A 27,723-nucleotide genomic window follows, 5' to 3' on the forward strand; every position below is an offset into this window, starting at 1 on the left:
ATATAGGTGTGTGTCTGTTTTTGTGTGTGTAGGTTCTCCGATTGACTGGCGACCGGTCCAAGTGTGTAACCCTCCCCTTCAACCTTCTCGCCTATTATCAGAGGGGATAATTTCCATCCCCCACGACCCTGATGGATAAATTGGTATAGGAAATGGATGAATTTATTTATTTATTTATTTGTCATCTCGCTTTTATTCTGAATGGTTCGGGCGGAAGTGTTTTTCTCGCGACCGGCGGAACACAGTAGGCTTGAATGTGGTTATTAGGAGCATTAGGAGCACCAGCGTGGGATAGGCTAATTTGTTGAAGGAATTCAGTGAGAGAGAGAGAGATCTGTCAGTGAACAACTGGAACACATCGGGTTACATATAACGCTGCGGAATCTATCGTCACGCCTGCCGTTGTTTGACGTTCCACCTGATCTTTGGCTGCTGGTCGCTCGGTCCTCTTCTGTGTCCATCGGTTCACTGGTTCACTGGATGCAACGGGCCGACGGTGCTCAGCGCACAGTTGCTTTTGAATGCATAGAGCTTAATCTTCAACACCGAAAATAAAAAAAAGAATAATCAGGATCGTACAAGTAAGAGAGAATAATAAGGCGTCGTGTCAAGCAGACATCATTCGGAGTCTTCTCCATCCTTCCTCAGCGTGGTATGAAACAACAGTAAAACGTATTGGAATTATTTATCCTGACCAATTTGTACAGAAACAAATGGAACGTTATTGTTCTGGGGGTTTTTTCTACAGAGAGGTCATGTAAGTACTGATGAGCATGTACAGTGCAGGGATCAAATTTTTTATTATTGTCATTGTGTGTTGTGGGCTCAGTCAGTTGGGGCGTCACGGCCTATGGCACCACTGGATATTCAACTGCTTCAGCTTTCAAGATTGTATACACTTTGACTACAGTAACTGCATTTCATAATGAAATGAAATGTATGTATTGTATGTACTGTACTGTATGTCCATGTAAGTAAATGGAAATCACTGTTTTTAACTTATACTTAAAGGGCTGCACCTAGCCTTTACAGGGCCTTAACCAGGACTGACTTGAAGAAACTGTAAATGAATGTCGAAATATAAACTGTAAAAATATATCAGTGTTTCCCACAGAGAGACACTGTTAGTGTATTCATATGTGTGTCTATATGGTATTTATTTAAATTCTGCTTAGTCCTCACCCTGAAATTAATTGTTTCTCTCCTTCTGTTTGCTCTGTTGACTTTCCCTGTCAGCAGGATGTTTCGTAAAATCCCCCAAAACAAAAACATTTCTAATTTTTTAACCTGTGATTCAGGGATAATGAACTACAAGTGGAGGAGGCTTGTTCGTGACCTGGCGAACAATGGTGATGTTATGGCGTGCCTTTACAAATAAATCAATGGGAAATCCTGCAGAGGAGAAAATTTCTTAAGTAAATGCCTGAAATCATGACCAGAAGGAGCACACAATCCCAAATGCCATAGAGTTAATATAGTGGCTCTCCAAAAAGTCACTGAGTTGCTACATGTTGGTGAACTTAACAGACTCATGCCACAGGTGCTCAAACCAGTTACAATATCTAGACGTTTACCTTAGCATTTTACTGCTTCATTTATTGCTCACAGATGTTAACAAAGTTGATTGCATCTGGTTAGAATATCATCAATTATGGGTAGCTTAACTACCATCACTATGCTACTTACAGACACCCTGACTATGGTCAAAAACTGTGTGCCTCACCTGGCAAACAACACACTTAACTGAATTACCCTTCCTGTATAAATGATTCCCATTATAAACAAGTGTCCCCAGTGTAAAAAAAAAAAAGTGTATTACACTAAAATAAACACAAAGGCAAACCCATGGATACATAGATCTTACATTCTGGCCTTTAGCTGTTAATGGCAGGGAGACACATTTTCTTGGGGTTAGAGGTAAGTTTAGCATTTACAAACATGCAGCATCAGCATCAATTAGACCTTTGAGTTTGACTTTAATAGGCAAAGTTTGGTCTCAGGTCTGTCTGTTACTTTGTCTTGAGATATACTTACCATACCTCAAACAGTTTAGTAATGAGCTACACATTTTAATATGGTTGCCACTTCACTGACAACTGTATGAAGTGTATCATTGTTTAGTGCTTGCTAAGGCAAAATGGAGTTGAGCACTCTTCAGATAATGCGAACAACATGTTCACATTCACGTATACTGTAGTGTACCTGAAAGGGGAGTAACCCAGCCATGGGGGTTCAGACTTGATTCAGTTTACTTAATAGGGTGTTCAATACATTCAGACTCTGTCCAGTCTCACAGAAGATTCCTTTGTTCGTGGATCAGCAGTTAGGGTATCGGACCCGTAACCGGTGGGTCGCTGGTTTGATTCCCCGTACCGGTGTCCATGGCTGAGGTACCCTTGAGCAAGGTACCTAACCCCCACTGCTCCCCGGGCGCTGCACGCGGTTGCCCACTGCCCCGGGTTTGTTGTGTGTGTGCACGTCACTTGGGTGGGTTAAATGCAGAGCACGAATTTCGTTGGAGTGAGTTCCCTCCAATGACAAAATATGTCACTTTCTTTCTTTCTTCTTTCTTCAAGGTTAGTTGATTTAGGTGGGGGTGCGGAGACAACTGGGGGCCCCCTATAGAATAGCCTTACAGTTTAATGCATCAGTCTCCAGTGAGATTGTCATTTTTGGGTGAAAAACTCTGCTCATCAGACATGTTAAACTGGCCCCCCACAACTGGCCTGAAATAGTTAACTCCAAAACCTATAAATGGAGAGTAAAAAGGTATAATCCTTGGAAGGTCTGCCATTTTTTGTTCACCTGCTCTTATAGTGCAGTGTCTAGTGCAGCGGTCATATGTGATTTTCCCTTAATGCTGAATTGTAGTCCAGGCCTGCTTCGTTTAGTGTGGATGGTGTTTCTTCCACTATTGCCCAGTTGTTGGTGAATATGCTTAAGGATGAGAATTGAAATTAGTTCATCTTTTGATGAGTGGCTGGTTTCGTCCTCTGAGAAATACTATTTGTCAGATGCTCATAAAAATACTGAACCTCAAATTCAAAAGGATTGCTGACACATAGTCCTAGTACAAGTAATTGATTGAAAATTTAAAATGGTTAAGACATGGATTTATTTCATGCTGCTTAGTCTCTTACACCGATACTCTTGCCACTTTTCCATGTTCAACTGGGGGATTGCCCACTGCTGTCTCCTGGCTTTGTTTTCGCGTTCTGCTTTTCTCTTTTGAGAACACACCATGTAAAATTACTTTTTTCCAACTGTTTGTCTGCTGTCTGATCTTGTGTGTATTTCACTCACTAAGTTGAGTCAAGGCATCCAACCCCTAACCCCCCTGCTGTACACAGCACTCTACAATTGGTTATTCAAAGTTTATTAATATTGAATGCATCACACGTCCAATTTGCAACAAATTCTACATGTCATTCTGTTCCCAGTAGATCAGATGAATGGTTCTTAAGATATATGGAGGACACAGAGAGACAGTTTCCTTGTGTTATAGTTTGATAACAGATGGGGTTTACTGTAATCAGAATTTACAATTTTCAGATATAAGACTGAATACTTAATGTGTTGCTTCTAGTTTCATCAGCCTCTGCTGTTGTCTCATTGGTTGTGCTCTAAAAGATCAACTAAGGTCAAAACTGAAATAATCTGAACTTTGAGCACAGCACTCAGCGACTCTCCCCATAGGAAAACGAGACACCCAGTACAGAGTGGTTTTACCATCATCATGTGTGAGCACCTTCAGGGCACACTCTGATCATGATGCCCTGCGAAGTGGACTGCACAGAATATTCAGCTATATTAAGATTTTAATTCAGTTCTGTTTAATTAAATCTATTTACGTAGTGAAAAATCACAATAACAGTTATCTCATGACACTATCCAATAAGAGCAGGTCTAGACCAACTTTTTAATTTAGTTTTTAGTACAGAGACATGCAATGGAACATGAACATGTACAGCAGGAGAATTAGAGGAGGAGAGAGAGGTTCAGTGCATCATGGCCTATAGCAGCACAACTAGGGCCTAGTCTGGGCCACCCCAACTATAAGCTTTATCAAAAAGGAAATTTTTAATTCTATTAAATGTAAAGAGGTATCTGCCTCCCTGAACCAAAGATGGACAGAAGATGGTTCCAGAAAGAAAGGAACTTGACAACTAAAGGTTCTGGTCTTATACTGGCAGCATAGAGTTTAGTTGAATAATATGGTACTATGTAATTGACCATTAAGGGTTTTGTATGTGAGGAGAAGAATTTTAAATTCTATTCAGAATTTTATTGGCAGCCAGTATAAAGAAGCCAATATAGAAGAAATATGATCTCTAATACAAAATTTTGTCAGTATGTGTGCAGTCGCATTCCTAGAGAGCTGGAGGGTCTTTAAAGACTTTTTGGGCAAGCCTGATAATAGGGAATTGCAATAGTCCAGCCTGGAAGTAATCAGCACATGGACTAATTTTTCTGCATCTTTCTGAGACAGGAAGTGCCTAATTTTTGCAATGTTGTGTGGGTGAAAGAAGTCAGGACTTGAAACAATAAAGAAACTGTGTTTCTAAGATGTTTTAAGAAATTGCAAGTCATCCAGGTTTTTAAATTTGGTTAGATTATTGGCTTCATCTGGTTTCGTTTGTAAAAATAATTGGTGGCATCTGCATTAGAATGAAAATATTTGCAGTGTTTCCTAATATCACCAACAGGAAACAACATCTGGGGACCATAGACCTTGAGGAATATGCAGAAACTGTGCTGGGATTTATAAATAAATGCACTAAGTTAAAAAAAACTGTCAAGCTGTGTCCCACCGAAAAGCCTTGGATAACCCAATGACACATAGTGCTCATGGCAGGGATTCCAGTCTGCCACAGGCTACAAGCTTACGGTATGGGCAATGAACAGTGACCCCTCGCTACCACATAACCTCAACACCTTTCTCTCCCAGTTTGAGGTCATAGACAATAGAACAGCACAAAGGCAGTCACTGCCTCCTATCAGCCAAACACTGCAGTTGACTGCAGACAGCGTGAAGAGGGTCTTCTCCCATGATTAACCCTCAGAAAGCTGGTTGACGTGCAATGTCAACACAACGCACATCCTTACCCTCAACACCATTAAGACCAAAGAGATGGTAACTGACTTTAGGAGATCGATCGACCACCAGTGCTATCTTCCACTGTCTATCAGGGGGTTCAGAGAGGGTTCACAGCACCAAGTTCCTGGGGGGTAACAGCACAGCAGAAGAGACACAAACTGAACAAGATAGTGAGAACCGCAGAAAAATCATTGGTAACTTGCTGCTGCATCTGCAGGACATCTACACTCAGTGTGGTGTGCACAGCAGACAACATCATGAAGACTCATGAATCATCATCATGAATCCACAGACCCTAGAGGAATAGAGACCCATGTTGGTGTTAAACTTAAGCAAGCACAAGGCGAATTACCACAGCTTCACAATGTGGTCTTTGGGATACTGAGCAGTCCTGCTGTTATAAATATTATTTACTGTTCTGAGGTGTAATTGTATGGTGCAAGGCTTCGGAGGTGACCTGCATTTGCTGTTTGCCAACATATGTTTTCTGTGCATGAACTGAGTTGTCAAAATAAAAATCACACAATATGTAGCTGTCAGACTTTTGCAGGAGTTGATACTAACACCTGCTTCCATGATTACATGTAAAGTCTTTTTCTTTGGATTGGCTAATCTTCTTGTTCTTTGGCCTCAATCAGTCAACAAGTTGGACTCAGTTGTTAATGCGGCATGTTAATCATCTTTGACTTCTTTTCTTTCCACATCCTTAGTCCCATCTGTTGGTGTGATGGCTGCGTTGCTGAAAGTTCTCTTCATGCTCCTCCTGTGCCTCCACACTCCTAGTCAAGCGTCTCCTTCCTGTCCTGTGAGCTGTCGCTGCTACAGCCTTACAGTGGAATGTGGCTCCACTAGCTTGAGGGACATTCCCAAACACGTTCCTCCATCCACACAGGTAGGGTCATTGTATTGAAAGAAGACATTTACTAGCATTACTACAGATGTCACATCAATCTTGCCTAAAACCAGAATTAGAAGCAATGACATACAGTTGACCAACATTTTTTAAACTTTGACCATGTGGGAATGGGGCAACTTCCCCATTATTTCCGTGCTAGTCACTTGTGTTGTGAATACAAACCCACTGCGCTCATATGAAAAAAATGTAAACTGCTTATGTTCTTGACGTCAAAAAACTATTGGTTTTATCAAATTGTATAGCACCTTTGACTGATGAATCTTATGTCATTTTTTGTTCTGTTTTTTTTTTTTTTTGGTTTTGTTTTGTTTTTTTTTATCTGAAGTTTTTAAAGATATAGTCACAGTCTAGTACATAAAAGCAGCAATGACTTTATGTGGTATGCACATGGGAGCCTAACTGTGACAAAATGAAGACAGAAAAGAGAAAAAACAAATAACAACAACACAAGTACAACATGTAAATATTTGAAAACAATAAGCAATAGATATTTGGGGATTTGTTTCCGGGTTGTATCACCAGTGGATCTGCTGTGCTGTGAGCTTAGCCTGATGGGCCTGTTTAAGGGCTGTAAACACCTCTTGAAGTTCCAGGTCACCTCCTGCAATGTCTGTACGAAAAAGAATTTCCCTTCGGGGATAAATAAAGAAATTCTGATTCTGATTTTGATTCTGATTAAATTTGGCCCCCTGATCTGAGAACAATTCAAATGACTTGCTTTTCCTAGCTAAGAACTTCAAAGCTATGTCAAAGCTATGAAAATGGTGTCTGTGTCAAGACTGAAGAAGGTATAGCTGTGACTGTCATGCATTTGAGTAATATGCCCTAGCGTTTCATGCTTCTTTTGATCTAAGTCGAAAGCAGTCTCTCAATCAATGTGCTGCGGAACAGAAGGCTAGCTTATCCATGGGTAACATTGTTTGAGGCAGATCAGCCATCTTGGGGATTCTTTTGTTTGCCTTCTCTGACACTCAGTGCAGCCTTGCTGATTACCAATATGTACACTGAATATATACTGAAAAGACTCAGAGCTAGAATGATGTTGCTGCTCACCTGTGTCTTTAATAACCACTTTTGCAACTTGGTGTTTGATTAGATTCATATTCAATTCAGTTAATTTATATAGCGCCAATTCACAATCAAAGTTATCTCATGACACTTCCCAGTTAGAGCAGGTCTAGACCATACTTAAATTTTGTAATACAGAGAACCCATGAGCAAGTACTTGGCAACAGTGGTGAGGAAAAACTGCCTTCTAGAAGGCAGAAGCCATCTGCCTTGACCTGTTGGGTTGAGGGAGAGAGAGGAAGAGGGGGGTGGGGGTTGAGAGAAGGATCACACAAACAGAGGGACGTAGCAACAGCAATAATACCAGAAGTGTTGGAGCTATAGATAATGATAAAGTATACAGAAGGTACTATGGTGATTATGATAACAATAGTCGCAACAATAATAATGGTAGTAGTTGTACAGAAAAGTAAGAGAATTAAAATAAATTATGACTAAACAGTAGTAATCGCAGTAGGTTTCAAGCAGGATCACAACAACCACGATCCATGGAAACATGCGAGCTGAGAAAGCACAGATATCCTCTGAAACGACTTGGTTGTTGTATCATAGGCAGCAGTGGCCGGTCGTGCCTTTGGTACCTGGGCCTTCAGCGGGAACATATCTGCCTTAGTCCACCTCTTAATACAACCAGTATCATGTCACAATTATAAAAAAATATCAGTACTATCCAAAAATGCAATATGACAAGGAACAGAATAAGCAGTTTGGAATAAATTAATACAGTTTCATGGAACAAATATTAATGGCAACTCCCATGTAATGTTATGTTCAGAGGTAGGACTCCACACAATTTCAATTCAATTTCAATTCAGTTTATTTATATAGCGCCAATTCACAACAAAAGTTATCTCATGACACTCCAATTAGAGCAGGTCTAAACCAAACTCTTTAATTAAACTGTAATACAGAGAGCCCAACATTCCCCTTGAGCAAGTACTTGGCGACAGTGGTGAGGAAAAACTGCCTTTTATAAGGCAGAAACCTTGGAGCAGGCCTCGGCTCAAGATGGGCGACTGTCTGCCTTGACCAGTTGGGTTGAGAGAGAGGGAGAGAGAGAGAGAGAGAGAGAGAGAGCAAGGGAGAGAGGGGGAGGGGGTGGGGTGTGAGAGAAGGAGCACACAAGCAGAGATGCATAGCAGCAGTAATAATACCAGAAGTATCGGAAATGTAGATAATGATAGAAGGTATTATGTTGATTTTGATAACAATAGTAGTAACAATAATGGTAGTAGCTGTACTGAGTCGTAACAGAATTAAATCAGATTATGACCAAACAGTAGTAATCACAGTAGGTTTCGAGCAGGACGACAGCAGGACCGCAGCAGGAGATCCAATCACGATCGATAGGAAGCTGAGTTAGTAATATGCATTAATGGGTGCAGAAGGAGAGGGAGAGGAAGAAAGAGCTCAGTGCGTCATGGGAGGGCCCCCGGTAGTCTAAGCCTATAGCAGCATAACTAGGGGCCAGACTAGGCCAGCCCTAACTATAAGCTTTATCAAAGAGGTAAGTTTTTAGTCTACTCTTAAATATAGAGAGGGTGTCCGCCTCCCGGACCGAAACCAGAAGATGGTTCCATAGTAGAGGAACGTGATAACCAATGGCTCTGGCTCTCAATCTACTTTTGAGGACTCTAGGACTAATTGTCCCCCAGAAACCCATCTTTCAGCACTGTCAACTTTCAAGAATTTCCCTCCAGGGATAAATAAAGGAATTCTGATTCTGATTCTGATTCTGAACCTTGTCTCTGCATGGAGGTAATTAATGGTCAGGGTGATTACTTGCTCAGTGTCACAACTTGGAGCCACATGGGGGCAAGGGTATCTGTAGCTGATCTCCAGGACTTTGGTATCGAAGTAGCATCTCTTAACATTACTGAAAGTAGAGATATAGCTAGAAGTATCAACAGCAAAAAAAATCACTGTAATCAAGGCACAATAGGCTATTTCAATAATATGAATCCTCAGAATTCACTTAAACCAATGATACTTATAATTTAGTTATTCCACAGGAACAGGCAATGTGTTTAAAAGAGGACAAAACACATTGTGTGTCTTTTCCCACCCAAGTCAAAAAAGCAGGTAAAGTCAGAGGCTGAGGTTTTGGGTTGAGCAAGAGGTGATGGCCTTGTGTAGTTTATGATGTGTACCATACTCATCACAGGAGAGGGTTAAAGTGGACAGTTCTTGGGTCTGGGTTTTTCAAATGAGGGACCTTCAATCCAGGGATCTGTGACATTATAGCCAAATTATCTCTGCAGCATAGACTATGACTTGCTCTGGGGTTTTGGAAAGTCTCCTTGGATGCATGGAGGAGGGGCATGTTCTGGATGCGGAGCAGAGAAGTGGCACCTGCTTTGCATACAAGCTGTTGAGGTCCTTTTTGCTCTTCCAGGTAAGACCATGAAGTGGTCATATCAAGCGGGTTTTGACTGGTGTTTCAGCTGACCCACTATGTACTGGCTCTACTGAGTGTTATTAGGTGGGTATGGTCTGAACCTGTTCGCAAGAGGGGATGATGTACTTAAACTGTTAAATAGGCAGGCCCGTCAGGTGCCTGAATTTCTGCTGCTCTACCAAACAAAGTTTTGGTGCTGTGAAGGCTCTCTTTATGTTAACTTGCTGGTAAGAGGGTGTTGTTTAAGAGTGCATGTGTGTGTATGTGTGTGTATGTTATTTCTGGAATAATAAGGTTTATCTTGACCTTGACCTTGAGACAACCACATCATGAAACATCTGCATCTTGTGTAGCCATGGCCTAGAGGTTGGGGATATGGTTGTGACCAGTAGGTCACCCATTGGATTCCCCCCTGGGCTGGCAGGAAAGTCTGCAGTTTAAAAGTTTTAAGTTGTGCAGTCCATAAGCCAATCTTGAAGACCTGGCATGGCCTTGGAGTGGAGTAGTAAGGTGTGCTCTGAATTGTCATCCAATATGGCGTATGTCTCCAGCCTTTGCCAGCCCTGAGAAATAATATAAATTTTTAACGCATTTTCCACCTCACAATCAACTTTCCACAGCACCAGCAGTGATTATTATTGTGGACACATATACATTTCTCAGTACCACTGAGAAACTTGAAGTGGACACGGTTATTGAGCGAGTGTTTGTTGTTAACACACAATGGGCAAAACCTCTCTGTGTCATGCCTGGTGTTTTTTGGTTATGCTTTGTCTTTTGATTTCTGTCCATGTGCCATGTTCCATGTTTGTCTTGTGCTTCCATGTATTATGTTCAAGGTTTTTTGTCATGTCCTGTTTTATTTTGAAAGTGTCTCTTCCCTTGTGTGTCCTGTTTTCATGTAGCTTTGCTTTAGTTTTCCTGATTGCTTTTTCCCTCCTGATGTGTGTCACCTGTGTCTCGTTGTCTTGTCTATTTAGTCCTTGTCTTCCCAGTCACCATTGTCAGTCGTCTGCTTTTCCCTCCCCATGCTATGCCAGGATCTGCATTCCTCCCCCCCCCCCGCATCGGGGTTCAGTAAATTTCTGCGTCAGCGACGCTGACCATTCGTGACACTCTGGGGCTTCTCACACACTAGTATGAACCAAAACTCACTCCCTGCTCCTTCTTTATCTTCTTTTCTCTCTATCCAGACCATCTTCCTCCAGGATAACATGATTGGTCAGATCCGTCAACAGGACCTCACTCTGCTAAAGGACCTGCACTACTTATATCTGCAGGTAACAAATACAGATATACATGCACACACCTACGGGGTTGGGAATGAAGAACTGGTTCTGAATTGGAACCCGGAATTTGTTCTTTTGTTATGTAGTGCAAAGTTTTTGTTTATATCACCAGTTATACCTTGTATGTATTTGTATATTGTATGTATTGTATATTTCATGTTTATTTGAGTGGCTAATCATCACAGTACTGATACACTGAAATGTAGTTACTACCCCAAAAATACTTAAGTGTGAGATAGGAAGTCTTTCTGACATGACAAACATTTTATACAGCAGCTACAGCAAGTTGGTGTAATAATATTTATATTAATAATGTCAGTGGGTTTTTTTTATTAAAATCTCAAAATTCATTGTTGTTTATGATGACCTATGAGTTTATGATATCTCCTGCTCTCAAAATATTTTTCTTCCTTTCTTATTCAGCTGCCATCACAAAAATTTAATACAGATTTTATTAAGAGAATAAAGTTATAAATATTACAATAACATATTCTGATTCAAAAGATTTTTTTAAAAAAAATTTGCCATTTTAAGGAAATAACAGTTACTATAAAAAGCCTGTTCAGAGGTCTGGTTCTTTGTAAGTTTACACCTCCATTTTTTTCATTTTCAATTTGTAGTCTTCAGATCCAACCAACACTGTCTCAAGTGACATCACTTGAAGATTTTACCAGACTTTACATAGGTCTCTTCAAAGACACAAAAGGCTTTTTCCCTAAGAGTTGGAAACAGACAAAATAAGTCAAAATCACATATCTACAGTGTTTGAAGCTTAGTTGGACAAACATACAGGTGAGCCCCTCTTCATATTTCACTATGGGTGCAAAATAAATTCTTATCAAGATGAAACATAGGGCGAGGAGCTTGGACATCAAGGAGGAGCTCAGAGTAGAGCAGCTGTCCATCTGGAAGGGGGCCCCGGGGCAGACCCAGGACATGATGGAGAGACTACGTCTCTCATCTGACCAGGGAATGCCTTGGTATCACCACAGATGAGCTGGTGAAAGTGGCCGGGGAGAGGACAGTCAGAGCTTCCCCGCTGAGACTGTTGCCCCCGCAACCTGGACTCAGATAAGCCATAGAAAACAAGACAAGATGAGACAAGACAGGGTCAAGATGAAACAATGTCAGATGACATAGCATCGAAGCAGTTAAAGCGTTGATCTTAATGTAGTGCAATATCAGCAGGAGAAGTTGTAGTTCCTGAGCAATAACCAGCAGCAAATATTTTTGTTTGGTAGTCTTATCATGTTCCTCTCAATTTAGAACAACACCATCTCAGCAGTGGAGCCTGGCTCTTTCCAGAATCAGGGTCAGTTGTTGGAGCTGGCTCTGAATGGGAACCGAATCCACCTGTTGACAGCTGACATGTTTCAGGGACTCGAACATCTCCGTATTCTGTACCTAGCAGGAAATGACATCACAAGCCTTCTGGACTATACCTTCCGTGGCTTACAGGTAAGGCATGTTAGAGCATATTTATGATGTTCATTACATTTCACTTTTATAAATTTTAATATTAAAATCAGTACAGAGTTCTGCAAGTATTCTCAGTTTACTGCTCAGCACAGCAGTTTTCATTCATTTCATTTCATTCCTGCATGAAGCTCCATAGATGAAATGTAGCTCTCCCTTCATGTAACCTTAGCGTCTACAGGAGCTCCATTTGCAGCACAACAATATAGAGATGTTAGCAGACCTGGCCCTAGTTGGTTTGACTTCTTTGGCTCTGCTGGACCTGAGCAGGAATAATCTTCATACCATTGGCCCTGTGTCCCTGCGACCTCTGGTCAGCCTGCAGGTGCTGCGCATCACAGGTAAGACTGGATTACTAATATACATGTTAAAGTCAAATCATTGGGGACTGTCCTGAGGAAAACTTGGTTAGAGACTATTGACCCTCAGCTTGTATTTACATTTTTTTTTTTTTCCAAATTAAAAACAACTGTGGCAGACCTACTCTTTATTTTACTTTCTTCCTTATTATGCTTTCAGAATGCACCTAAAATGCACTATAACCTTTAACTTAATTGAACTTAATTTGATCTATTTTGTGTCATGTGCTGGTTCTCTGTCTTTTGGTTTTGAGTCCATGTGTCATGTTTCATGTGTGTCTTGTGTTTCCATGTGTTATGTTCTAGGTTTTTGTCATGTCCTGTTTTATTTTGAAAGTGTCACTTCCTCTGTGTGTCCCGTTTTCATGTAGCTTTGCTTTTGGTTTTCCTGATTGCTTTCTCCCTCCTAATGTGTGTCACCTGTGTCTCATTGTCTTGTCTATTTTGTCCTTATCTTCCCACTCACCTTTGTCAGAGAGTTATATTGTCTTTTGGTTTCCTTGCCAGGATTTGGATTGTTTTTGTTTCATGCCAGGAATTATTTTGTCACGTCTTGTCTTGCCATGCCTCGCCATGAACTTTTCCACAGTTTTTTTCCATTGATGCCATGCCACAGTAAGTGTGTGCTTTTTGAGTTTTGCTTAAATAAATAAAGACTATTGTTTGGACCTCTGCCACACATCTCAGCATTTTTGACTCTGCATCAGGGTTCAGCTTTCTCTGCGTCAGCGACGACGCCATTTTTTTTACATTTTGTCTCTTATGTTTGAATGCATGAATCGACCACTAAAAGTTCTCATTCATTGACAATTTGTATTTAAACTTTCCTTTTCATTATGTTGTTTACATTATGACATCATGAGACCAAGATGACTCCTAGCTATTGATCAACAGTACCTGGCCATTGCGAGACTTCAAATGGTATGTTCTCAGAGGGAAGTTGCCACTGAGCTTAGAGAGTGTCATCAGCAGGTTGCAACAGAGACACAGAGAGACTGGAAGAGTCATAGAAAGGCACAGAAGTGGGCGTCCTTTGGCCACATCCCATGCTGATGGCCACTTCAATGCGAACAGTGCCCTGCGGAAACGGATGATGAATGTCACTCAACTTTGGGCACGTTTAAGGGAGGTGAGAGGCACTTACAAGGTCTGCAAGGGTACCTGACCACAACACCAGGCACAGGCATCATCGTCTTGCATTGGCCAAGGAGCAATTGCGCTGGACGAGGAACCAATTGGCCTCAGTGCTGTTCTCTGATGAAAATCAATTCACACTGAGCAGAAATGATGGCCACCAATGATGTTGGAGACGTCAAGGAGAACACTATGCATCAGCCACTGTTGTCACCAGACAAGCCTTTGGAGGTGCTGGTGAACTGCCCTATACCTTGTGAATGGTACTGTGACAAGCCGATACTACCTGAATAACATCATTAATTAAGTCACTGTGCCTCCGCATGAGCAACACGGGCCTGATTTCATCTTCATGGATGACAATTCCCCAGCTCATCAAAGTCACATCATCAGAGAATGGCTACTGGTGGCTGGGGTACCTAAAATTGTGGCCTGCACTTTCTTCAGGCCTGAATCGCGTAATATACCTATGGAATCAGCCGAGTCATCGTGTAGAGCAGGGGTGTCAAACTCATTTTCACAAAGGGCCACATCAGCATAATGGCTGTCATCAAAGGGCCAGATGTAACTTATAAATGTAACTAAATGTAATCAAATGCAATGTAAAACAAACATAACGACTCCTTAATGTCAAATAACTTTGAATTTATTACTTATTTAAGTCACAGCACATCACAGCTGCATAGAAAAAAAATTATGTCTGTTTGTTGCTGTTATAACAAATCTTTTTAATTTGTCAGCTTATGAAACCCACATAACTCCATCAAACGAGGATCAAACTATCCAAGTGAATAAAGAAAAATAACATAAAACACAAATTATGACATTAACTTTGTTCAAAACGTTTTTGTCAAAGTTAAAATGGGCTTAATTACTGTAAAATCAACAATTATGCTTAGAACATGTATAACATGTAGCATTTTACAAAAAAAGGCTGCATACAGCCTTGCATCCAATTGATGGTTTGATTACAATAATTTGTCTGCATACACACATAAAACCTGTAAACACTAAATAATTGCAACAGCAGCTACACATAAATAATATGTAATCAACTAAAAATTATTACAAAATAAAGGTTGATTCAGTTCACAACTATTGGTCAGGTTTTTAGGTTAGTTTTTGATGAGGAGATGCTGCCTGTTCTTGAACACACCAAGTGGATCTCCTCTCCATTGATCACCATCCATTGATCATGTTCTGAAAATAATAAACACAAAACAAAATGCAAACACAATCGTTAAATTGCACACATAGTTTAATTCTTCTTCTTGGTTGAATTACATTATATTCTAATTAAGTTTTTTTTAAAAAAAAAAAAAAAAAAAAAGGCTTACCTGTGTGTTTTCTGACCAGATGTCTGACACCGTTTTCCTGCTGCCAGAGTGTCAATGTCTGGTTTTAAGTCCTGTGCTGAAGCAATCCGTAGAACAGCATGGAGGTTGCCATCAGTGAGACCTGATCTGTGCTGGTTTTTGTTCAGATTCATTATGGAAAACATCTGTTCGCACAGATAGGTGCTCCCAAACATGGACAGAACACGGGCAGCATGAAGTCGAAGCTGTGGCATTAAACCACACGGTAAAAGTCCTGGATTGCAGCATCCTGGAACTTTGCTCTCAGACCACTGTCACTTTGAAGCTCAATTAACTCCATCTGAAGGTGTTGGGGTGCAGTGTACACGTCGATGGTGAAAGGATTAGCAAAGATGTCAAAGCCAGACTGCTGTGCTCTGAAGTCAGAGAAGCGCCGATGAAACTCAGTCTTTAACCGGCTCAGTTTGGTAGCCAACTGAGCACATGAAAAGGTTTCGGGAAATGAGGCTGACATGCTCTGACAAACAGGAAAGTGGACAAGATTGTCCTGTTTCACATGGCACATCCATAGGTCCAGTTTACGCTGGAAGGCGGTGATCGTGTCAGACATCTGCGCAATCACTTGTTTGCGTCCCTGCAGCTTCTGATTCAGTTGGGCGAGATGCTCGGTTATGTCACACAACACAGCAAAGTCACACAGCCACTTTGGATCTGACAGTTCAGAAAAGGGTTTTCCTTTACTTTGCATAAAAAGAGCAATGTCTTTCCTGAGCTCAAAAAATCGCTTAAGCACTTTGCTTCTACTCAGCCACCGCACTTCTGTATGATACGGCACATCCCCGTGCTCCGAGCTCATCTTCATCCCCTGTCATCCATCCCCAGCACCTTCCCACACAAAGCTTCTTGATGGATAATGCAGTGATACGTTATCAGAGGCGTGACAGTTCATTTTTTGCATTTTCCCCTTCATTAACCCAACCAAGCCCACTTTTCCTCCACACATTGCCGGCGCACCGTCTGTAGTTAATCCCACCAAGTTCTCCCAGGGCAATGCATTTTTAGTTAGAGATTTCTCCACCGCATCAAAAATGTCCTGTCCCGTCGTGGTCCCATGCATTGCAGCCACATCCAACAGCTCCTCAGTGATAGAAAGATCCGACTTCACGCCTCTAATAAAAATTGCTAACTGTGCTGTATCCGTGTTATCTGTGCTTTCATCAACAGCTAATGAAAAAGCTGTGTAGCTGCGTGTTTCATCGGTCAGCTGTATTGCAAGATTTTCTGCTAGTTCCTTAACTCGCTCCGCGATGGTATTTCTTGATAAACTGACATCTTTAAAAGTCTGTAACTGGTCGGGACACAACTGCTCACAGACCTTCAGCATGCACTGCTTCAAAAACGCTCCATCTGAAAAAGACTTGGAAGCGTGGGCGATTTCTTCAGCCACAATAAAGCTAGCTTTCACTGCTGCATTATTTTTGGCGGTGGATTTCGAGAACAAACTCTGCTGCGACCGCAGTTTGCCTTTTAATTCTTGGGCAATTTGTTTGCTTTTCTTGAAGGCTAGCTTTGGCGTACTTAGCTCCGTGTTTGGCGTCAAAATGCCGCCGCAGATTGTACTCTTTGACAACCGCCAACGCCTCGTAACACAAAAGACATACCGGTCTTTCTCCTTGAAGCACAAACAAGTATTCGCCTTCCCATCTTTCTTGAAACATTCTTCCATCTGTATCAACTTTTCTTTTCTTGGACATTTTGGAATCGTTATTTATTTCTCAATTCTACTCGTTGACGTTGATGTGGAAACACTGCTGTGTAGTGGCAGTGAGCCCTCACTTCGCGGGTATCATAGTCGACAGGCATTGTGGGAAATGTAGTTTTTTTTTTTGTCAAAGCACGCTTTTGACCTATTTATTTTTAGACACTCAGACTTTTTAAACTCTCACGGGCCACATAAAATGACGTGGCGGGCCACATTTGGCCCACGGGCCTTGAGTTTGACACATATGGTGTAGAGGGTTGTAACCTTGCACCCCAATGACCTGAGGGCAGCCCTTCAAGAAGAGTGGAATGCCATGCTTCAGCAGACAATAAGTTGAGACATCATCATTAAGCTGTAACTGCTGCTCAAGGGCACATGACAAGTTATTGAGACACTGACATTTTTTGTTGTTTTGTTTCAATAAATTGTTTTAGATGAAGAAATTACCATTGCGTGCTTCGACTTAAATCCCCTACTTTCATGATATAATATCACTGTAGCTTGAACTTTTTATATTTTCCATAAATTTCACCTGAAAGTCGAGTACCCCTAACTTTTTGTGAGTAGCGTAGTTCCCTTGTTTTCAGGAGATCAGTCTAAACCATTGATAATCCTCCTCTACTACTGCATAAATCATTTTCATCCTATATTGAATTGTATACAATACAAAGATAAGATAATCAATATCCATCAATTACCTTTATTCATGTGGTACACTCTGAATAGGTCACCAGTGCATCACAGGGCTGACACATAGAGAGGCACAACCATTCACACTCACATACAGCGTCTGTAGGATCTGCAGAAGGCAATTTAGAGTTGCTAGTCAACCTAACTTGCGACATGCAAGTTAGAGTGAAAGATGAAGCACCCACAGGGAACCCATGCAGACATGAGGAGAACATGCAAACTCTAATCAGAAAGGTCACAGCCAGTGGGTTTTCAACCTTTTTCTGTGAAGCATCTAATATAATAATAATAATTATCTATGTTAAGAAGGACATTTTTTACAATTATTACATGATGTTTTATTTAAATTTTATGCAGTGACCCAACTATTTTGGAATATGGGTTGTACCTTATTTACTTCTTAGAAAACATCATCTTTCAGGACACTGAAATATTTTCTTCATACCACAACCAATAGCAAGGACCTCAGCTAATTCAGCATTAAGGGGTTCCAGCCTAACTTGCTCTCTGCTCTGCTGCAGACAACCCATGGCGCTGTGACTGTGCTCTCCATTGGCTGAGGAACTGGATTGATGAGGAGGGCCAGCGTCTGCTCAGCTCTGCAGAACGTCGGCTGGTCTGCACAGAGCCACCCCGTCTCTCCCATCTCAGTCTTGTGGAGGTCCCCCTTAATAGCCTGGTGTGTATCCCTCCCCTGGTGCAGTTGGAGCCCAGGAGGTTAGCTGTGCGCCTGGGAGAAAGCCTCAGGGTGTCCTGCCATGCCTCTGGTTACCCTCGGCCACAGGTAGGGATAGTTTTCATGTCATTGTCAAGATCACTCACCATATGATTGTGAACTGTATGAAAGAACTTTAGTCCATCCATCCATCCATCCATTTTCTTCTGCTTTATCCGAGAAACGGGTTAAGGGGACAGCAGCTTGAGCAGTGTTGTCCAGATTTCCCCTCTCCCCAGACACTTCCTCCAGCCCGGGTGGACCCCAAGGCGTTCCCAGGCCAGCCAAGTGACACAGTCCCTCCAGCGTGTTCTGGGTCTTCCTCAGGGCCTCCTCCCAGTGGGACATGCCCAAAACACCTCCCCAGGGAGACATCCAGGAGGCATGCGAAACAGATGCCCGAGCCACCTCAACTGGTTCCTCTCGATGTGGAGCAGCGGCTCTAATCCGAGCTCCTCACGGTTGACAGAGCTCCTCACCTTATCTGCCATCCTGCAGGGGAAGCTCATTTCAGCCACTTGTTTCTGAGATCTCGTTCTTTCGGGCCCCTAGAAATCCTGTCCATAAAAATAATGAACAGGACTGGTGACAAAGGGCAGCCCTGCTGGAGGCCAACATGCACTGGGAACAGGTCCGACTTACTGCCAGCAATACGGGAGTACAGAGACCGCACAGCCCTTAGCAAAGGGCCCCGGACCCCATACTCCCGGAGCACCTCTCACAGGATGCCATGTGTAACACGGTTGAATGCCTTCTCCAAGTCCACAAAACACATGTGGACCAGTTGGGCAAACTCCCATGAACCCTCAAGCACCTTGCAGAGGGTATAGAGCTGGTCCAGTGTTCCACAGCCAGGGCGAAAACCGCATTGTTCCTCCTTAATCCGAGGTTTGACTATTGGCCGAACTCTCCTCTCCAGTACCCTAGAATAGACTCTATAGTTGGAGCACACCCCCGGTGCTCTGCCACTGAGGAGCTTCCCAACTGCCTCAGTGACTTCAGCTTGGGTGATGAATGGATGAAGCTCTGGGCCCAGCCTCTGCTTCCATGACAGAAGGTGCATCAGCAGGATTGCGGAGACCCTTCCACTGTCCGACAATATCCCCAGTCAAAGTCAGCAGCTCCCCACTTCCACTGTAAACAGTATTAGTAGGGCACTGCTTCCCCCTCCTGAGGTGCCGGACGGTTTGCCAGAATTTCCTTGGGGCCGACCAATAGTCCTCCTCCATGGCCTGTCTGAACTGGTGCCCTGGTGCCAGGTGCACTTATGGACACCCGTATGCATGAACATGGTGTTTGTTATGGACAAACCGTAACTAACACAGAAGTCCAACAACAAAGTATGGCTCGAGTTCAGATCGGGGAGGCCGTTTCTCCCAGTCACGCTCCTCCAGGTGTCACTGTTGTCACCCACAAGGGTATTGAAGTCCCCCAGTAGAACTATGGAGCCCAGTCGGAGCACCTTCCAGCTCCCCTCCCAGGGACTCCAAGAAAGCCGTGTACTCTGCACTGCTGTTCGGCCCATAGGCCAAGACTACAGTGAGAGACCTATTCCTGACCCGAAGGCGCAGGAAAACGACCCTCTTGTTCACCAGGGAGAGCTATAACACATGGCGCCTGAGCTGGGGGGCTATAAGCAATCCCACACCAGCTCGCCGCCTCATTTAATGCCGTCATTTCACCATTTATCATCTATTAACTTATGATGATTTTTGAAAACTTTTTAAAATTAAAAAAAAAACAACAACAAAAAAAAAACATAGCAGTTCTGATCCATTACCAAAAAGCTGACAAATGAAAGTAAGTCTGTGAGTAAGGTGTTTTTCCGCCATAAGCATTGTAGATCTTGTCATAGGACATTGTGTATGGAACTGTACTAGGACAACCTAATAGAAAAAATATTTTTTCAAGAGGTATTTAGTGTTGGTGATGTTGGTGTAGAACACTGTCTAACAAAATCTCTTATTGGTATTTAATTTGGTCTGCCAGTCGCCAGTCAGCAGTCAAGTATACAAAAACGCTCAACAGAAGGTAGGTTCCTGACTCACTACCACAGGTTGATAAGCAAAATTGATGATAAATCCATTCTTTAATCCCAGAAATTTTACTCCCCCAGAGCTTACCAGCTCTCAGCAGCTGAGAAGTGGCTGTGCCCCTATGCTCCCCCTGCTCACCCCACACAAACATTATGCACAGCTGCTCTTTGCTTTTCACTCAAGTTGAATGTTTTAAACTCACATGAATGCAGCTAACAAATTAAGCAGAAATACAAATACATACAAATCTGCATCTATTTGAGCCTTTTGCACCTTTGCACTTTGTTTTAAATTCAATTAAATTAAATTTATTTATATAGCACTAAATCACAGCTAAAGTTCTCATGACACCTTCCAAACAGAGCAGGTCAAGACCAAACGCTTTAATTTAAGTTTTGGTACAGAGAGATCCAGCAAAACCCCCATGAGCAAGCACTTGGCGACAGTGGCAAGGAAAATCACATTTTTAGAAGGCTGAAACCTTTGAGTGCCCGACCCCCAACATTAGGTGGGCAGCCATCTGCCTTGATCAGTTGGATTATGGGAGAGGGAGCAAGAGAGAGAAAGCAATAACAACAGTATTGGTAAAAAAAAAGGATATTAACAATAATAAAAATGATAGTAGTATTAGAAGTAATAATAATGTAGAAATATGACAAGTGGTAATAACAGTAGTCAGTGTCAAGTAGGACCACAGTAGGAGGTCCAAACATGATCTCACCACGCAAAAAGTTTAACTTGCTTTCTTTTCGAACACACTACTCCATTTTTAAATTATCTGTACTCAGCCTTGTTCATGTCAAGCATCAATTTATGGGAAAACTCTTCCTCTGGTACTGTGGTATGTATACTATGTGGTACTTCTAGATCACATTTTTTCCTGGATCCTGTCAGTTTATCCAAAATGTTCTTAACAAATAACAGGAAGAGAGAACACCCTATCCTTTTCCTGCTTCCCTTTACTGGCTCCCTGTATGTTTTAGAACTGATCTGAAGAAGAGTGAATGTTACTGCTGCATTGACAGCTACAATCTGTTCTAAGCATTTTGCTAGAGATTGATGTGGGGTGATTCGGTTATGCGTTGTTCCTCTTGCTTGTCAGTGCACGGAGAGCTGCCTTTTCCCCCTACTTCCCTGCACCTACTTTTGGACTCTGTGATGCACCATTATGGATGATGCAGTGGCTGTGCATAATTTCCTATTGCACTGGATAGCCTGTTTTTAGTAATCAGTAGTTGCAATACCTGTATTTTAAACATTGATGCAATACTAGTTTTTTAATTAACAACCTGCATACAGTACAGAAAAGGTCACTGAACACATACCAACACAATATTAATATCTGTACATCCTTGAGTTGAAAAAGATTTTCTTTATCATTCAGTTCAATTCTATTTATATATATATATCTATATATATATATAGATATATATATCACCAAATTGCTACAAAAGTTATCTCATGACACTTTCCAAATAGGGCACATCTAGATCAACATTTTTCAAAGTTTTAGCTAGTAATAAATTATTGTTTTTTTTATTTATTTCTCTGAATAGCTCTGGTACCTAAGTTCCAATCAAATCCAATGTGGATATTGTATTGTCCTAAACTAGTGGTATCAAAAAAGTTTTGAACCTTAATGCTTATAGGTGAAGAAATGATAATAAGATATCATATGCTTTGTTTCACAACATATTGTTCTAGGCACATCAGACAGCATACACCAGATTATGACACTATCATTGCAACCATGAGACTAGGAATTGTAAGCATTTCTGACATATGGGTGTTGAGATAAAGCAGATTTTAAAAATATTTAATTCCAGTTAAGGGCTCGCTAACACTTGGGGCTCTGAGTTTGGGCCCATTCTGTAATCACTCCATGGTATCAGTCAGTATACATACCTTCAGTTCCTTTTGAAGATCTAAATTTAATTTCAGTTAACTTCTAGCTTTGAAAAATGTTACGGTTTTGTTTATTATAATTACCAAAGAGGAGTAAATATTTAATCAGTAAATACGGTAGAATCATGATGGACTGTTGATTATTTATGTGTTAACAACCTTCTCATCAAGAGTCATAAAACACTAAATGTCTTTGTAGGTGACCTGGAGGAAGGCGTCCCAGGGTAAAGTGGTGCTTTCTCCCAGGGGCCTGGTTCAGGAGCTGGGTGCTGGAGGAGGTGTAATGGGCAGAGCAGAGGAGCCCTCAGAGGCAGATAGAGTCAGTCAGCAGAAGACGGAAGGAGAGCACTTTGACCCTGACACCGGCAGTGGAATGTTGTTTCTCAGTAATGTGACTGTGGCTCATGCAGGTTTCTATGAATGTGAAGCCTGGAATGCAGGGGGTGTGGCCAGGGTGACCTTCCAACTTGCCATCAACTCATCCACTTCCTCCTCCTCTTCGTCCTCCATTTGGGCTTCGTGGTCCCAGGTATCTTCACCATACTCCCCCGCATGGCCCCGGCTAAGGAGTCATATTCCTGCTTTGGGCTCAGATGTTAGCCGAGAGCCCCTGTATGCTCTTGGCAGCATGGCCTTCAGCGCTCTGGGAGCTGCCACTCAGACTGCCATTGCTGTGGGCATATCCCTGCTTGCTCTGACTGCTCTGCTGCTGGTGGCCATGATCTATAGCCGACATCGACAACGAGACAAGGAAGCTGATGGAGCCGAGAAGGTGTGTGTCAGTTTTGTTTGAATGAGAGTAAATGGCACATTTTAAAATTAGTGATAAAAATGTCTCACCTGGTAATTGAGAGGAACTTAATAGTGGAAATATATTTTGGAACAGCACAGAAATTGATACATATAACAAGCAAATGTTTTTTGATACATTGCAAAGATGAAAGCAGGTTAGTGACAGTTTGCATAAACTATAAACATTCCTTGTGGAACTGATGTAATAACTATGAGAGATTGACAAAAATCAGAAATCAAATCAAATCATGAAAAACAGAAAAAAATGAAAGCACAATAAGTTATATGGACCCTTTCAGTAACTTCTAATGGTGCAAGAATATCAGTCCACGTATGGCTGGACTTGCAGGCTAGGTAGGTAAATTCTTTTGAAAACAAGGTTACAAAGTTTTTCAGTTAAAATAACAAACAACAAAAACAACAAAGAGAGCATTTGAATACAAAGACAAGCAAGAATTTTAAAAGAATAAGAACAAATCATGGCAAGGAAAAATCCTTTAAATGTATTTATGATCTCTTGGAGCAGCATGGGGTCTTCCAACCCCTATAAGTCCCACTCCCCCATTCTCCAGTTTGTAGGCTCCCCCTGCAGTCTCAGAGGAACCCATGCAACTGGGGAGAGCCCCCTTTACTTAGGAACAAGAATGACGCCTCCGGGAGGGCTGGTGCATCTACTGCTCTCAGTTAGGACATTTATTCGTATGAAGTAACATCCCCTTCTCCGATACTCTCCCGCCCTGTTCTGGTGGGTTCTGGATTTGATGAGAGCTTCCTGGACTGGTGGGTCTCCTCTGGTTGATTCAATACATACCACATATGAACTGGTGCATGGGTGAGGTCCTGGCATGGGGTGAGGGATGTATGTCAACCTGCTGTTCTTCTGTTCTCTCCTCCATGTCCCCTAATGTATCTGTGCCCTTGGAGGACAGACAGACAGAGGAACATCCTGTCACTCCTCCTGCCACTGTTTCGGCAGACTCAGATTTTCTGGACCTTTCTAATGTTTCAGACTGCTATTTGAACCTGGGGGAGGTCTCCAACAAGGCCTGAGCAAATTCCCCTCCACCTCATGGACCTCATGACTGCAGGAGTGACCTGCTCCCTGGTATGTTGCCTCCCAAAGGACATCTCTACTTGCTTTCCACTCCAGAAGAGAGAAGCTATGCGGGAGTATCCACACATCCTTTGCAGCAGGAATCATACGCCCCTCCTCTCCAGCAGGAGCCGGCTTCTTCTTTGCGGTCAAGTCTGTCCGCCTCTGCATTGACTAAAGTGGATTAATAACATCATTGTCAAGGACAGGTACCCTCTCCTCTTATTGCATCTGCTTTTGAACTGTTGAAGGGTGCTCAAGTTTTTACCAAACTTTAACTCTAGTTATGCCTTTTGGTCTAACCAATGCTCCAGCTGTCTTCAAGGACAAGACAACTTGATTTGTATAGCCCATTTTTACAAGCAGTTTGTCTCAAAGGGCTTTACATAACATCATAGCCACATCCTCTGCCCTTCGACCCTCACATCGACTAAGGAAAAACTCCCAGAAAAACCTTTAACAGGGAAAAAATAGGAGAAACCTCAGGGTGAGCAACAGAGGAGGGATCCCTCACCCTGGACGGGGCAGACGTGCAATGGATGTTGTACAGGCAGGAAAGCAGTTAACAACATGAGATATGGGATAGATGGGGAATGTTCAGTCAGGGGAGAACTGATGGAGGCAGCTCCTGGTGGGCAGGCTGGGCTGCAAACAGGGAAATATGGAGCAGCAGGTTGGTTGATGAGCAGGGACGATGGTGGTGATGCATGTGGAGGTTAGTGCTGGTGGATGGAGCTCTGGAGAAATCTGTAAAAACACAGGAAGAGTGCGAGACACCAAGGCCAGACCACACAGTATAACAGATAAAGATGGAACAGCCAATGTGTAGAAGGAGGGGAGAAGTTGAACAAAGGCAGTCCTAGTGATGTGATTTATATGGGAATTGAAAGACAGGTCCTGGTCGAAAATAACTCCAAGGTTCCTCTGTCATCTGGTTTTATGGACAAGTTTAGCTGTGTATCATCAGCAAAACAAGGAAAATTGATGGAGTGTTTCGGGATAATATTTCCTAATGGAAGCATGTAGAGAGTGAAAAGTATTGGCCCTCATACTGAACCCTGAGGTACACCATAAGTAACTTAACTTTAACTTTCAAGGCCTTAGTGAATGGATGCTCTCAGAGAAATGCTAAACCAATTTTATAAGAAACTTGGTAATTGTGAGTTGCTGGTGGTCCAGGTGAGCTTGGAGGTGTGGTGGCATCAAGCCAAACAATCTTTCCTGGTGTGGACATACCATAAGGACCTGGAATATATCTGAACTGCCAAGTGTCTGAACTCCAGACAAGCCAGGTGGGCTCTGGACCCAGGGAGAGGCATTTCATCTCTGCCAGCAACATTCTGGATCTGGATCCGAGAGTTCTACCGTCTCCACTCTGGCCTCCTGGGTCATCAGGTGCTGTCTCTAGAAGGAGGGGTACAAATACATCTCTTGTGTTTTAGTGTGGTTTTGTTTAGTTTTCATTTGGTTTCACTTGTGTTACCTCCCCTAAATAAACCCTGTTCTGTCTTTTCCTTGTGCCCGTTCATAATGTTCCATGGTGTTGTTCATACTAGCAATTCCTTGTGTTAGTCTTCCTGTTTTTTATGTCCTGCTTGCCTTTTTGATTCTGCCTCTGATTTGTACCCCGGATTTGTTTGCCTCTGCTTATTGCCTACCTGTGTACCGAACCGCTTGCAAGAAAGTAAAGACTGTGAGTTCTTTTATGTCTGCCTCCAGAGTTGTGCATTTGGGTCTTACTCGCTGTGGTTCATCAGTTGTGTTAGTTTGAGGAAAAACACATCTGACCCTAAGAGGGAAGCTACTCCATAACCTGGAACCAGGACAGCAAAGGTCTTCAAGGGAGGCTGCACCAGGAGCCCTTGCTTTAAAGACCTTGGAAGCCTATATTGGATCACCAGCCCATATATGTTGGTGCCAAATTGTATTAAGTAACTAAATTCACTTTAACTCCAGTAAACTATGAGACAGTGAGGTCATTTGAGCCAAATTTTAATGTTTGAATGAATGAACAAGAACATAAAGCTGGATATCAACATATAAATTATACTTCAATTTGTACACACAAATCAAATCATTGTGTACAGGATGTGCACACAGACATACAGCTAAAGCGAGGACAAATAAGGAAAAGTAAGATAAACTACTTATTAGGATGTAGTTATGAAAATTTAATTAGGATGATATACACTGATCAGCCACAACATTAAATTCAACATTCAGTCAACATTCAGTCTGAAATGTTTAGGTGACTGGTGTGTGCCAAGAAACAATCCTGATTGCCAGAACCCAAGGTTTCCATGTAGAATATTGCACTGTAAACAGATTATTTTATTTTATTCACTTGTCAGTGGTTTTAATATTGTGGCTGATTGGTGTATGGACAAGATACAGTGCAGTGTCTATATACAGGTCCAAGTATTTATGTAAGCTGTGTTTGCAGGCTTAGAAAAAAGTTGAAATAGTTTATGTATGGACAAATAGTGAAATAAGCTACTTAATATACATACATAAACCTGTTATCTATGAAACACTTCCATTATCATCTTGCCTCTTCTGATAACCCTGAAAATATGTACCATTCAGTATGGCTATAAAATGTTCAAAATTCTCATTTTTCTGTTGTGTTGTATATTGCTGTACCCTGCTGTTTTAACCTGCAGGAGGATAGCATCCTGTATGTGAATGACTACTCTGATGGCCCCACCACCTTCGCCCAGCTGGAGGAGTACCGCGATGAGCACGGCCATGAGATGTACGTCCTCAACAGATCTAAGCCTGTGCTGCCTCCTGCTCCACCCACAGCTGTCTCCACCACTAACCTGGGTTGCCGTGCTCCATCAGACACCTCCAGCCACACCCTCTCCTCAGGGCCTGGCCATACCATGAGTCCTGCTCTGATCCCCAACAAACAGCAGCAGCAGCAGCAGCTAGAAGGTGACATGCGGACCATGAGAAGAATGGCAGGGGAGGGAGGGGAGGCCGAGCCTGTGATCACATCAGAGGCTGAAGGGATGTTTCTTAATCACACAGGCCTGTTTATGGACTCTCAGATTGCCTACGAGATTCACTGCTGAAGGGGTGAGAGAAACCACTACCACACATAGTGGTTGTGTATGTAAGACAATGATTTATGGCAAAGCCCATCACATCTTTTCTGAAAAGCCGAGGTACAAGTACTGGAATCTACCAGTAATTGACAGAAATACTCATGTTTGTGAAACGATTTATTTTCTACAAGACTCATTTACTCTGGAGAAGGTACATACCTGCCAGAACTCAGCAGTTATCAGTACAAGTTTCATACCAGAAACCTTTCATTGTCATGTGTGTGTGTGTGTGTGTGTGTGTGTGTTTGGGGGGGGGCTTTATATATTTACTTTTTAATATATTTGTTTTTTATTTAATATTTTATTTTATTTTATCACTATAATTTTTATAGTATGTAGTTATCACCATCTATGAGTCAAACACATTCTTATTATTTCATGAATCATACCTCAAGTCACATACCTTCTTTCCTTATGGTTTTAGTTTCTTCCAGAAGAGGGGGATGCAGGATTGAATCAGTTCAAAACAGGAGGTACACAGCTACACACACACAGCACTCTGTTGTGCATTAGTGCTGGAGGAGATGTAGGCTACAGCTTAACAATGTGTTGCTAAAATGGTTAAT

General features: G+C 42.1%; 1 protein-coding gene across 3 annotated transcripts; it reads left to right on the forward strand.

The window, feature by feature from the left end:
• LOC124060964 (leucine-rich repeat-containing protein 24-like) lies at window positions 1-27,379 on the forward strand. 3 transcript variants are annotated; one of them, XM_046392412.1, is made up of 8 exons: window positions 1-757; window positions 5,809-5,990; window positions 10,674-10,760; window positions 12,036-12,227; window positions 12,418-12,586; window positions 18,028-18,290; window positions 22,362-22,934; window positions 26,711-27,379. In XM_046392412.1, the coding sequence occupies exons 2-8, from the start codon at window positions 5,826-5,828 to the stop codon at window positions 27,122-27,124; spliced, it is 1,863 nt and encodes a 620-aa protein (XP_046248368.1). In that variant the 5' UTR covers window positions 1-757; window positions 5,809-5,825; the 3' UTR covers window positions 27,125-27,379. The 3 variants fall into 3 exon arrangements, with proteins under 3 accessions (XP_046248368.1, XP_046248367.1, XP_046248369.1); XM_046392411.1 differs by having other exon boundaries at window positions 1-652; XM_046392413.1 differs by lacking the exons at window positions 1-757; window positions 5,809-5,990 and adding an exon at window positions 9,181-9,564.
• Window positions 27,380-27,723: the final 344 nt, after the last annotated feature.

The sequence above is a fragment of the Scatophagus argus genome, chromosome 6 (genome assembly GCF_020382885.2).
Source record: "Scatophagus argus isolate fScaArg1 chromosome 6, fScaArg1.pri, whole genome shotgun sequence".
NCBI lineage: Eukaryota > Metazoa > Chordata > Actinopteri > Scatophagidae > Scatophagus > Scatophagus argus.